Source organism: Xiphophorus hellerii, chromosome 16, assembly GCF_003331165.1.
Source record: "Xiphophorus hellerii strain 12219 chromosome 16, Xiphophorus_hellerii-4.1, whole genome shotgun sequence".
Lineage (NCBI taxonomy): Eukaryota > Metazoa > Chordata > Actinopteri > Cyprinodontiformes > Poeciliidae > Xiphophorus > Xiphophorus hellerii.
The window spans coordinates 5,902,638-5,915,929 of NC_045687.1; the positions used below are offsets into that span (position 1 = coordinate 5,902,638).

At 40.9% G+C, this 13,292-nt stretch overlaps 2 protein-coding genes across 13 annotated transcripts in view; one reads left to right on the forward strand and one right to left on the reverse strand.

The window, feature by feature from the left end:
* The first annotated feature begins 3,697 nt into the window (after positions 1–3,697).
* On the forward strand, positions 3,698–5,791 carry hexim1 (HEXIM P-TEFb complex subunit 1). Its single transcript, XM_032587210.1, has one exon. It carries the CDS (start codon positions 4,167–4,169, stop codon positions 5,268–5,270), a length of 1,104 nt encoding a protein of 367 aa, XP_032443101.1. The 5' UTR covers positions 3,698–4,166; the 3' UTR covers positions 5,271–5,791.
* Positions 5,792–6,168: 377 nt separating this feature from the next.
* Positions 6,169–13,292, reverse strand: part of arhgap23a (Rho GTPase activating protein 23a) — an 80,715-nt gene continuing 73,591 nt past the window's right edge. For all 12 annotated transcript variants that reach the window (XM_032587205.1, XM_032587201.1, XM_032587199.1 and 9 more), the window contains 2 exons: positions 10,833–10,864; positions 6,169–10,650 (listed from right to left, as the gene is read on the reverse strand). In XM_032587205.1, coding sequence (XP_032443096.1) covers positions 9,247–10,650; positions 10,833–10,864 — 1,436 coding nt within the window. In that variant the 3' untranslated portion in view covers positions 6,169–9,246. The remainder of the gene's footprint in view (positions 10,651–10,832; positions 10,865–13,292) is intronic.

A 13,292-nucleotide genomic window follows, 5' to 3' on the forward strand; every position in this document is an offset into this window, starting at 1 on the left:
GTCGCAACCTTACACAAATAGACATAAATATGCAGTGAATAAATTGATTTTCAATCGGTTTTTTGCACCAAAAAGTTAAGAAAAAACACTGAGACTTTTTAAATGTGCATTTAAAGAGCCTCCGTTTTACATTTCAAATGTATGCACATTTCTGTATACAAAGTAGACCAAAAAATATTGCAGTAAGCATATTGCGAGGGAACGCAAAAATTTTGCGAGATAAACCAAAAGAAAAAAAAATCCCTTGTCACCTAGGGGGCTCCGTACACAACTAGCAGTGACTTCATTTCCGGCGGCGTGTATTTTTTTCGGCGCACTTTTAGCAAACTCTCCCTCGACTTTATTTTCCCCCTCTAGATACACTAACACCACATACACTTAATACAGACACATTTATGGATCCTCAAACACCCAGAGGCAAGAAGTTGTATACTTTGAGCGAAATAAAACATTTCTATTTATTTATTTGTTGCTACATATTATACAATTGGCTTTAACTAAAAAAATTAGGTTTTTTAGTTAGTGGCAATTTTGAGGGATAAAATTAGGACATTTTTATATTTACAAAAATATGTTAAAAATCATAAAACTAATGTACTGTTTTATAATTTTTTTTTTGCATTTTGTTTACTTTGTTATGGACTAATAACATACACATTTGGAAAAATAAGGATAAAAGTATTATATTGACATATTGAACATTGAAATGCTCCAAAAATGGCTCTGCAGCATAGAAAAATGTAAAAATGATCTCAGGCGAACCTTTATAATGATAGGAAATAATTAAAGATGTATTGAAAAAAAGATTATTAAACAGAAAAATTGTGGAACTAGGAAGTGAACATGATTTAGTATACAATAAGCAAACATTATGTGGTATTCTAAAGATAATCTGCTTCCTTTATTTTGAATGTAATATAATTCCCTATTCAGGACTCATCTAAGACTGTAATGTGAATTTTCCTTTTGAAGCAATCTTTTAACCTTTTATTTTGAAAGCCATAGTAAAAAAAAAAGATTACGCCGCTTTTATTTATCAGTAAATGGGGCAGAAGCGCCATCTGTTGGTGATTTCTATCATTTGCACAACTTCAAAAAAATTCCCCAAAGCTTAAACTGCCTTTAGTGCATGCAATACATTGTGCATGCGTTTGTTGTGATCCATTAAACTGAAAGTGAACGTTCTTCTTCATACTACATGAACATTGATTAGATGATAAATATTTGTGTAAGCATTATAACACAGAGCAGCTGGGAAACTTGGAGAAAGAATATGATCTATCCAGGAGAACAAACATAATGACACAACTACACACAAAAAGCAGGTTTGGGGAGTTGGGAGGTACAATGTTTTAGGTAATGTTTATCTTTAACTTGATGCGGCCTCGGGATCAGTTTTTGAATTTCACAAAAAGAGTATTTCTGCACTTCCTGTCTTTATGAACCCCCATGTATTTTGCCTCAAATTACACGATTTAATATCTTTTATCTCTGCTCAATAGCAGCAATAACCAAGTAAGACTGAGTGTGAGATTAAGTCATGTCTGCTAATCCTCAGAGGCTGTGATCTGTGCAGGAGCAGCTTGGGCTGTGTAGCTGCAGCTCCTGCTCCTTGATTTGAGGAATATGGGGGCAGCTCTGGAATGGTTTCCCAGTCTCACCAGTCGTCAGGGTTTCACATTAACAGCAGTGTACCTCCTCTTCCTCAAAGAATTCACAGTTCAGCTTGCTTATTCGCCAGGGGTGAAACTGGGCCTGTTTCTATTAGTAGAAGTAGTTGGCCTGTGTGTTGTTTGGGAGCCATTGGATTCCTGGTGTTTACAGGCACAGTTTGGAGGAAACCAATAACTCCCAGTGACTCCCTGTAAAAGGTCACACAGCAAATAACCCATTTCTCCTTTTTAATGAAAGCTAAATAGTTTATGGAAGCAGTGAGGGTACTATAACAATATGTGGATGTGTTAGCTAAGCATTTAGAGTTGAAGATGAACACAGTGTTGTGAACTCAATAATGAATTCAAACACATTAAATGATGTTTATCTGAAAAAATGTGAAACAGAAAAAATCAAAATAACACTCCACTGCATGGTTTATCTATTTGCACCTACGTAGTTTAATTGTATATTTGTGCAAAAGCAGATAACGGGGCTATATGGCAGTTTAAACTGTAAAATATTAGGAAAGTCCCATTTACAGGCTTGTTAACTATCCGAGAACTAAAGAAAGAGCTGGTGCTGACTACTTCCTGAAGCAATAGCAGTTAATCGAAGTTATTGTGCGGCCGTTTAATACAAACAACAGTTATTACCCGTTTGCTTATAATATAGTACAGGTTGTGATTTGTACTGCTTTGAAAAGACGCAGCAAACCTTAAATTTATTAAACTACAGATAACGATGTAATGGAAAACGGGGACTGTGTTAGTCCGGGAATTAAACGGAGCCAATAAAAGCACGTTGGCCTAGTCAGCTGAGGAGTAAATATAATCATTTCTGTTGTTAGTTGTATTTCAATAGACTACCATGAACAGAATTAGAGCACACGTTTAATAAAATGTTACTTAACATTAGTATTTTTGTTTTATTTACTTAGATTATAACAGCATAGAACCGTGGAGCGAGCTAGTTAGCTTTAGCTAGTCTAGCTTTATGCAGAACGTCACGTTTTCTTCAAATATGTCCCTGTCAGGAATTATTTCCCGTTCGGGACTATCATGTCCAAGCTTCGGATTAGTTATTTTTGGTTCGAGTGATTTCACAATATCATGGAAAGGATGCAGTGTTTTAATTTTCGAGCAACACCACGCAGCGCTCCGTTCGCTAACTAACGTTAACAGCTAACGTTAGCCAACTTATCCTTAGCTTTTAAAGCAACGGTGTAAAAACACTGTACATTTGGGGCTGTCAAAAAACGGATCTACACCATTTCGTCGATGATAGCAGCATTATTAAGCAGGTGTGAGATCGCCTGACCCACCCTTTGACAACGAGGGGTTCGGGAGTGTGACCGTAGCGGCGGCTTCACAATAAATGTCGTTTGTTTACGCTGGTTTAAGTGTTCACCCCCAAAGCTCCAGTCTTACGACATATCACTCCGCACAACACGTAATGCTAAAACGAACTCACAAATCATAATAGTAGCACACAAGAGCCACATATCTTTATTTATATATCCGTTTAAAATTATTTAATTTAGAGAGTAGATTGCTTTATTGTTATTATTTTACATTAACGCTGAAAGCGGACTACATTCTGTGTAAGGACCGCTTCATATTCCTTGCAATACAGGGGGCTTACATTTTATTACTCAATTACTTCTCACCGTTTTCGGCTCCAAATAATTCTGCGTCGTACATTTAGGAATAGAATATACGATTACTCAGTTCTGGTAAATATTTAAACTATTTTAAAATATCAAAATCAGTTTCTAAATCAAAACATCTAGTTATTACCCCTTTCTTTGTAAATAGTAGTGCCCATAGAAAATGCCCGGGACTGCTTTTTTAATGTAGCTCGCGCTCTTTTGATTGACAGTAAAGGCTGTCCAATCAGAAAATTAGTTGAGCTTAGCAACAGCAAAGGTTTCCTGCAGTCCAATCAACAAAAAGGAGGGTGGTGTTTTTTGGGCGAATGATTGTACTCTCTCATTGGTTAAAAATCTCATCAGTTACGGCAGACTTGTGGACTTTGTAGTTTAGAGAGGACGTCTCACGCATTAGCTCTACTGTAAAGAGAACAGCATATCCCAGAATTCAGTAGATGTAACAAGGAAAAGCATGCGCACAGAGAGAGGCGGAGCTGCTATATAAACACGGACTCCCTCGTCTTCTGTAGCACACTGGACACAGTTGTGACGGTGAAACACAGTCTCTGAGTGACGGCGGCCTTTGACAGCACTGAAACAGTTAATGGTAGTTAGCGACAGTTGCTCTGACAAATCCTTGGAGGAGTAACAAGTGTTTACTTATTCGGAAGTTTGTTTCCAGACGTGAAAGTCAACTTTCTTTAAACATTTTAAGTCCTTCTGGAAATCTTATTTTTTTCTTAAAAAAAAACAAAAAACAAACTTTTTTTCATCTTTTAACGAACTTTGAATTTCTGCCTTTTGAGCACGAACATGCTCTAAGATGTGCTAAAACGGGACCAATAAGAAGGATATCATCAGGATGACGGAGCCAGCGGAGCAGACCCATCGCATGGTAACTTCAGGCAGTCCATCAGGTGAGAGTAGCGGGGACGCTTTGGAGCATCTCCCAGCCAACAACCGTGGAGGACCGCAGAACGGCGAGAGGGGGCGCCAGAGAGCGGAGAAGCATCAGCGTCGGGCGGAGTACTGCGAGGATATCAACACAGACAAGTTATGGCAAATGAAAGGCGGACGGAGGGAGGTGTGTCCCGCTTCAGCAGCCGGAAACGAGCTCTCCAAGTACCCGAATGCTACCGAGCCTCACAAAACAACCGATTCCGACGCTTCACCCGATTGTGATCACAAACGTCGCGGGAAAAAAGGCGAACACGGCCCGCTGCAGGAGACTTTGAACCGGTCGGGAGTGGAGAATTTACTCATCGACTCCGACACTGGCTTGGAAGCACGTCTGGGCAAAAAGAGGCACAGGCGCAGGACCTCGAAGAAGAAACGCCACTGGAAGCCTTACAACAAACTTTCATGGGAGGAGAAGAAAGCCCTAGAGGAGCGGGAGACCGTGAGGGCTTCGCGGATGAGGGAGGAGATGTTCGCCAAGGGGCTCCCAGTCGCGCCCTATAACACCACCCAGTTCCTGATGGACGAGCACGACCGAGAGGAGCCCGACCTCAACACAGAAGCCGGGGTCCGGCGGCTCTCTGGGGTCAGCGGTCGCATGGAGGACACTGGAAGCGAGGAGGACCTCTTCGACAACGAGGAGGAAGAGGACGACGACGGGAGCGGAGGAGGCGGCAGCGACGGCATCGGGAGGCCTGGGAACGCAGGTGGAGAGTACCTCCAGCGGGACTTTTCCGAAACCTATGAGATGTACCACGTCGAGAGTCTGCAGAACATGACAAAACAAGAGCTGGTGCAGGAGTACCTGGAGCTGGAGAAGTGCATGTCCCGGCTGGAGGAGGAGAACAACCGGCTGCGGCGCGCCGTGGAGCCCGTGGCCGAGGCGGAGCACTCCCAGGTCCGACTGCGGGAGATGGAACTGGAGCTGGAGAGACTGAGAGCCGAGAACACCGAGCTGCTCCTCCAGAGTCAGCCCAGCAAAGAGAGTGGGCAGGTCGCTACAAATTGAAAAAAACCCCCTCAAAAACAATTCAAGAAGGTAAAAAAAAAAAACATAAAATGGACTACTGTTCTTTTTCTTAAAAAAATGTTATCGGTTTCTGTAATGAGTCTGTTGTCTGGACAAGGAAGTCGTTGCACGGCGATGCAATAACCAACATGACGTTTCTTTTTCATTTGGGCTGTAAGCTGTCTTGTTAAATTTTCTTCAGGAGATGTAAATATTTCAATATGAATATTCTCCATTTTTATATATATAAATATAAAAAAAGATGTTTAACAATACCAGACTTCTGTTTTTCCAGTACAACTTTATAGGAATATCTGCTGACTAACTCTTCCGTTTTAAAAAAAATAAAATAAAAAAAATCTAATTTTCTCTCCAAAAATCAAATAAGAAACGACAGCAAAGTAGAGCAGCTTGCCAGCACCTTTTTTTGTTTCTTTCTGCAAAAGCAAACTCCAGACTTACCATTTTGACAGTTGTGTGTTATAATTGGTTCAAATAATAATAAAAAAGTTTTGATTAAAGGTGTCTTGTTGTAAAGTTTGATCCTAGAAGATACAGGAAGCAGTCACTGAAAGCAGCTGTTTGATGCTTTTGATCACAAGATTTTTATTTTTTCCTTTGTAATGGTTTCACATTTTGACATTGCATGAAGAAATAGATTAATGTGACCAAAGGAAGAAAATCTAAAGTTAATTTGTGCATCTTCTTACTATTAAAGTGCATTTGCACTTCTGATTGCATACATTCGTAACCGCAGCATTTAACGGGAAGTGGCCTCAAAGATTTGGATGCAGTTTCCTTTTTGTGCAGCAGCAAACATTAAGACTGAAAAAAACAAAACTGTATTCATTTGCCACCTCCAGGGGGCGACATTCAACAAAAACTCAACTCACAAATCCTCTTTTAAACATATTTCTGTTTATTTACATCATATACCTTTTGCTTTGAAGCAAACAGCCACAAGGGAAATAGTTTCAGGCGGACAAGCTTTTTTTTTTTTTCTTTCTTTTTTTTTTTAGTCATCAATTATAGTCAAAATCAATTCCAAATGTACACAATACAGTATGTTACATATTAAGGTATGTACAAAACAATTTAGTTTTAAAATACAATAAACATTAGATAAAACCACATTTCAGTACATCACACAACAGATGAGGTTTGTTCACCTTTAGGAAATTTGATATCATCTGGCATGACCTAATGTGGTTTTAGGGTAGGACTTGTTAGGTGTACCATATTCACATGACCTCAGTTTGTTTCGGGGGGGGAAGCAAAAGCAGCTGAGGGATTTCTATGCCTTTTATTGTTTCCTTCGTCTTAGCAGCATTAGTAACAGCTGTTATAAGCGCCTCGTATTGAAGGCGAAGGGAGTGCATAGATGCGTCCTTGGCTTGAAGTGTGCTTTTTAGTTTTCCACTCGGGAGTTTAATGTACACGTCTTTGGGTCGGTCAGCCACGTCGGGAGAAAGGAGGGGATCCAGATACAACAAAATGAAATGGAAAAAAAGATGAGACCTGCGCATGGCACCGCAGAACAACACATTCCAGAAAATCAGGCACTTGTAGAAGAATCTCGAGGTAAGAAAAAACTAGAACTTTATCATTCTTCACTGGAATATTTGGTCAGAGAAGTTGTTTGGGGTTCTTTATGATGGTTTAACACATAACATAAGACTTTATTATACAGTTTTGTGAAAAAGTTCCCCATCTTACACATTTCTTTGCTTTTGGTCACGTTTGGATGTTTTAAAATTAAGTACAAAAAGCAGTTTTAAAGGTGGCTTTCTTACCATCTCCACCGTTTCATCCCCTTGAATGAGGATTTCATTTATTAATAGAAAAGAGCAACCCAAACCAGTCTGGCAATATTTTAGAACATGTAATCCCCAGAGAGCAAAATCTGTGGTTCAATCAGTAGCAAAGCAGCCCCAAAACATCACACTACTGCCCCCGTATTTGACTGTTGCATAAATTTATGCTACTCTAATATAGTCCAAATAGTTTCACTCGTTTTCTGAAATGTTTTGGGAATATTGGAGTTATTATTTGGACCTTTGTGTTGTTTTTGGACAGCAGCGTCTGTCTTGGAACTCTCCCAATGACGGCCATTAATTTAGCCTCTTTCTTATTGTTAAATCATGAACACTGAATTTAACTGAGACAATTGAAGAATAAATGTTATTCTTGGATCCTTTGTGACCTCCTGGATGAGTGATAAATGCGCTCTTGGACTAATTTTTGGTAGCACAGCCGCTCCTGGGGAAGGTTCATTCCAAGTTGTCATTTGTGGTTCACAGCTCTTGTTGTGATTCACTGCAGTCCCACAGGCTTAGAAATGGATTTCCAGACTGATGGATGTCAAAGACTTAGTTGGGTCAGAGCAAGTTGCTTTTTTAAATATTTGTTTCTACTTTTTGTTTTAAATGATTTCTTCAGGGTTACAGAAACTGGACCAAAGCAGGATTAATTACCCCGTTTTAAGATGCAACTAAGGTGGAGGATTTAATACTTTTTCCCTTTAATAAATTAAACCATTATATAAAAACTGCTTCTTGTGTTTTCTCAGGTTATTTATGATGTTCTATTATCAACAGATTTCAGCTGCAACAAAAAGGAGAAACAGAATAAATGTGTGAGGCGGGGGACACTTTCCACAGACCTGTTTTCAGTTTCTCCATTGTACCATTTCAACCAGTTAGGATTCATTAAGAACCTGACCTTATGGAAAACTCCCAGCCACACACATCCCCCAAGGTAAAAACTGCGCTGACAGATGAATGCTCAGTGGGGATGGGCTGAAAAAAGATCCCAAACTAAAAAGGTGAAAATACGAGATATGAGGTAACGCGAAAACGATGAGCACAGCCATCAGCATGCCGATGTGCCTGCAAACTCTCCCAAAGGGATCTGCTAGACTTGCTACATGCAATCCCCAGATAGTTTATTTGATGGATGTTTGTTTAAAGTAGATCGCTTTCATTAAAAAGTCAGTATCTCAGGAGATAAAGGTAGTCTGCACAGTGCTGTGAATCAGAAAGGCCATCTATGGAGAAATGAGGAACAGCTTTAGTCGTGTTTATCTCCCTCCAACAGGTACGCTCAAGAGGTTCAATGAACAATAAAAGTACTGTTTTTTTTTTACTTTAATACAAAATATATAATATATATTGAATATAAACAAAAAAAATTATATATTAAGGGAAACATTTCAAGTAACTTCTTGAAAGAAATGACTGCGCTCTGTGCACGTTTTGTAAACCATATAAAAATAACTAAAAAAAATCACAGGTGAAAACAAACATTTATATTTACATAGGTTAACTTAACAAGGCTTTGTACAAAATGCTACAAAACGTGATCATTTCTGCACAAACACTCATAGGCGTTATTAACAAGTAGAGAGAGACATCTGTGTCCTTGTGTTGGACTAAAAACGGGAGTTTTACAGTGAGCGAGGTCAGGAAGACTGGTAGCAGGACAAAAAAAAATCTGCTGAATTTACTCCTGTTGTATGATAGTTTTTTGTAACATTTACCATTAAGCTGAATTAGCTAGAAGCACCATTTTTTCTCAACCAGAGCAAAGCTGCACAACAGCGCCCTCCTGTGACCAATTGATGGCATCTCTCCTGTGAGACAGGAAGGAACGCCTGGTTTTACTAAATTGTGAATTTTTGGCGTTAATGATGAGTTTTGTTTATGTCTTATATGAAGCCCCTATAGGGACATTGAAGAAAAAAATAAAAATAGACCAATAAGTGCACAAGACACAGTATGGTGCGCATCACATACTATCTTGTGCGCACCATATAGCAAAAGGTGCGCATGGGTTAACATGTGGATCGCAACCATATTGTATCTTCTATGCACAGGAAAGTTTTTTTAATAAGAGAAAAGCAAAGAAAAAAACCCTAAAGCTTTGGCAACACTGGGGTACCCCTTGACATGCCAAAATGAATTGCACCTGGAGGTTTTCACAGGTACTGGTGGAATCTGGAGGTGGGGGCTTGGCGTGTAACTGGTTCATGGTCCAGACTGTCTGCTCCTTGAGTTTTCACCTGGTTTTGGTTGACGGGGCAGAACGGGAGCTCATTGACGCTCAGTGGGGGTCTCTTGTCGGACGTCTCGGTGGGTGAAGCCACCACGGTGTGTCTCCGCCATGCTCGTTTCTTCCTCCGCGTCTCGGGTGATGGAGGTTTTCGCAGCCCCACACTGCGCAGGTCGTCGGCGGAGCCCAGTAGGCGAGCCCGGACGTGCTCGGCCAGAGACCTGCTGCCCGGGCCGGTCGGGGTGAAGGAGGAGGCTTCGCTGGGCGGCAGGGCGGGTCTCGCCCGGGACAGGCGCAGGCTTTCCTGGCTGCTGCCGGAGGAAGCGTTCGTTCTGGAGGGGTCTCGCTTCGGTTTTGGTGTGCTGTCTGACCCGGAGCCGGTCCCCTCAACCTGAAACTCCGGCAGGTCCAGGGAGCGGACTTTGGCCTTCTCCGACTTCAGTTTCTTTCTGGCCAGAGTGTCGCATTGGATCAGCTTGTGGGAGTTGAAGGAAGGCCGCGAGTGGAGCCTGTGAGCGTTGGAGGAGGAGGAAGAGGAAGGCGTGTTGGAGCGCGCTCCTCCTTCGCTCCTCTCGACAGAGTCGGCTGAGTTAACGGCAGGCGTTGCCGGGGCGAGGAGGTTCATGGGCGAGAGGACCGGCGGTTTGCACTGGGAGTAGAGGAAGCTGCGAGGTGCCGATGGTGGCTGGTTCGTGGGCATCGTAGGTTGTTTGCTGGGTCTCTCCTGGGTTAGGGAGCGCGAGACGAAGCCGCTCTCATTGTCCGTCTCGCTCACCAGCTCACTGTGCTCGTCGTCGGCGTCGTCGCCCCTGCCCTCCGACCCCAAGCTTCGCCCTAACGTGGAAAGGGTGGAGTAGCCGGAGACAATGGAGCGAGCATCCTCTGGCGCTCTCCACGACGGGCCCTTCACCTCCTCCGCCTGCACCGCCTCGTCCTGCAACAAAATAGCTGTCTGCCTTCCTCCTGCCTCCTCTTCCTCTTCTTCTTTACAGCACGGCCGACTGGGAACAACCGCTACCACCTCCTCTTTCTCTCCACCTGCTACAACGTCCTCCTCCTCCTCCTCTTCCTCCTCATCGTCTTCCTCCTCCTCATCCTCTTCTCCCTCAGCTCGAGGAGCAGTGTCTCCCTCTGGCGACTCTGCCTCCTCTTCTCCCTCCATCCCAAGGTGCCCCGCTTTCACCGGTTCGTGCTCGGAGTCGTCATCGGTGCTGCTTCCAACGCGGCAGGCGAGGTGGCGCTTCCTTCGCTTGCGGCCTGTGACGGCGGACATGATGGACAGAGCCAGGAAGTCCTTGGCGGTGAGGTCTTTCTTTGACCCCCATGACCCCTGGAACAGGAGGAAATGCTGCTGTTACACCGACAAACTTTCTGTCTTACATTACAGTTCAGGTCAGAAGTTTAAAGAAAACAATCTTAAATAAATAAATCCCAAAAACACCAGTTTGTGTAAACTTTGGGCCAGAACGTTGTGCGTAATAAACCGTCATGCATGTGTTTGAGAGATGTTACCTTTGATTTAGCTGAGTCACTGTTGGTTGAGTCTGTGGAAGAAGAAATAAAGATGTCAGAAGTTAAAAAGTTAACAAGTCAAAGCAGTCATGGTGGAGGACACAGAGGCCGTTTCAGCAGCACAAAGCTGCAACACAAAAGATGAGTCATCCTTTATTTTTAAATACTGCTCTTCAAATGAGTCAGATTTTATTGTAGTATTTCAAAAATAATCTTGGTAAGAAGTTTTCCATCCAGTCTCAGGGACTTTTATGATGATTTCATACAAGTTTCCATTTCCAGCAGAAATTTCCTCAAGAAAGCTTTACAAGGCGACAATAAAATCTGAATCATTGGAAGCAAAATCTAAAAAAATAAGGAAAGACTCACAACTTTTTGCACAGAACAAAATAAATATAAGTTAATGTGGAGTTGTGAACTTCCACTGTGTCCTCTCATCATGTCAGAACCCAGAGCAAACACACCGGTTTACAGACTCCAGCATTTGGAGGGAAAGACAATGATTTGAGGGGAAGCAGCGGCTGGAGTTGGGAGGAGAGAGTGCATTAGGAACCACAGCAAACACTGATGGCACCAATCATCGACAGGGAAGGAAGTGGGAAACGCGCTTCCTCACAAACACAGACACACAAGGCTTCAGAAGGAATGATCAGATCTGTAAACATTTACCAGGTGGTAAAAAGTACAACCAAATGTTTTTTGTTAATTGAAGAATATTAGGAAAGCATGGAAGAGAATTAGGGACACTAAAAAATAATAATAATTTTGACATTTTTCCTCAGAATTCTGACGTTAATGTTCTGATCTCAAAAAATGAAATTATTGGTCTAGCCTGGCATATATGTCATGACATGGGAAATTATAGTAGCAAAAATTGCTAATATATTCTTAGTTTAGTTTGGCTACAAAAGGATAACAGACTTAATGCAGTTTGAAGCCACCAAATCAAATCAAAATGATAATTAGGATGTAACTACCTCAGACTAAGTTTCTAATCTCTGGGGTGTGAAGGGTCTGCATGTTACATTTTTCAGTGTTTTGACTACCTGCTTTCTGAAATGTTTTGTTTTATCACCAGTTTCTAAAACCCCATCAGGCTAAATGCACTATTGTGTCTACTTCTGTCAGAATAAAAAACACCATAGAAGACATAAGCAGTTTCTATGGCTTAATATAACCTAATAAGTTCGAACGGGAAGAAAAACAGCAAATTACTTTTAGCTTGCATGTTTGTGAGACAAAAATGAAACTCAGGATGTTAAAATGAATCCAGAATCAAGAAAACTCCATTTTCTTTTACATTTTTTTTATTTGCAATGTACAGTCGAGCCCCTAGGATTTAGGAACCAGAACCACAGAATAGATGCAGTCTAGCAATACTAGAATACTAATAACTGCCTATTTTAATAGGTCAAACTCCAAATATACCTTAATTTACATAATGGAAACAATCTTAGAACTATTGCAAAACTTAATATTCTTCGTTTTTCTTATCTCACTTGGGGAGACAGTCAATCAGCACCAAGGACAATAAATGCGGCTCCTGTATTGGTTGCTTTTGCAAATGCTAGCCGATAGCATGTCAAGCAGCATCGCACCTAAATATTTTAGCTTCCCATTCTGTATTTTCTTCCAAATATGTTCGTTGCGCTCCACAGAACAACAAAAGTCGCAAATTGGAGACTTTTATGGTTAATCATTTGGAGTTACGTATTTGGTATTTGTGACTATATGAATTCACAAATACCAACTTGAATAGAAATGGGTCTAAAACAGTTAATATCTTTTATAAATTCAAAGTTTATGACATTTACTAAGCAATACTTATAATATAATATACAACTACTGTCATCCACCACTTTTAAAAGCCATTATATGAATTTATGATAATTATTTTATCATAAGAATTTTGATTGTCATGATAAATTCCATTTAATGATGCTTGTAAAAACCCAGAAGGTGTTAACATTGTTCAAATTGTTAGTTTTTCTATTTTGTCCACTTGTTTGTTCAATTAGAGTGAGTAAATATTGAAAGTATGATTAAATGCACTTACTGTTGCAGTTTAGTGATGCAAATCACACTTCTTTGTGTGATTAATGTCCTAAAGAAACATATTAAAAATTGATTTTGTCCTTCAAAAGCAGTATTTGTATGTCATATGCATACAGTTCAGAAAGAAGATGTAAATAGTTGTTATGGTCGCTTTTATTGTTATTAATAGTGCCACAAAATATTGTGCTCACCCCTTGTTCGCACTACCAAAAAGGAGTCATTTCTTTGTCAAATAAAACAATTGTTGTCTTTTTCAGGTGCAAGCAAGAAGGTTTGGCTCATAGTTGCCATCTGGGAGCTTCACACAATTTCCTGGAAGTGAATTACCACTCAAGCTTTGAAATGGCACATGGGAAACGGCAAAACCTAGAGCGCCATAAGAGTCACTAGTGAGGTTAGAGGAAC

Bases quoted from the DNA above. Each gene is read 5' to 3' on its own strand.
- hexim1 (XM_032587210.1), top strand. From the start codon at position 4,167: ATGACGGAGCCAGCGGAGCAGACCCATCGCATGGTAACTTCAGGCAGT.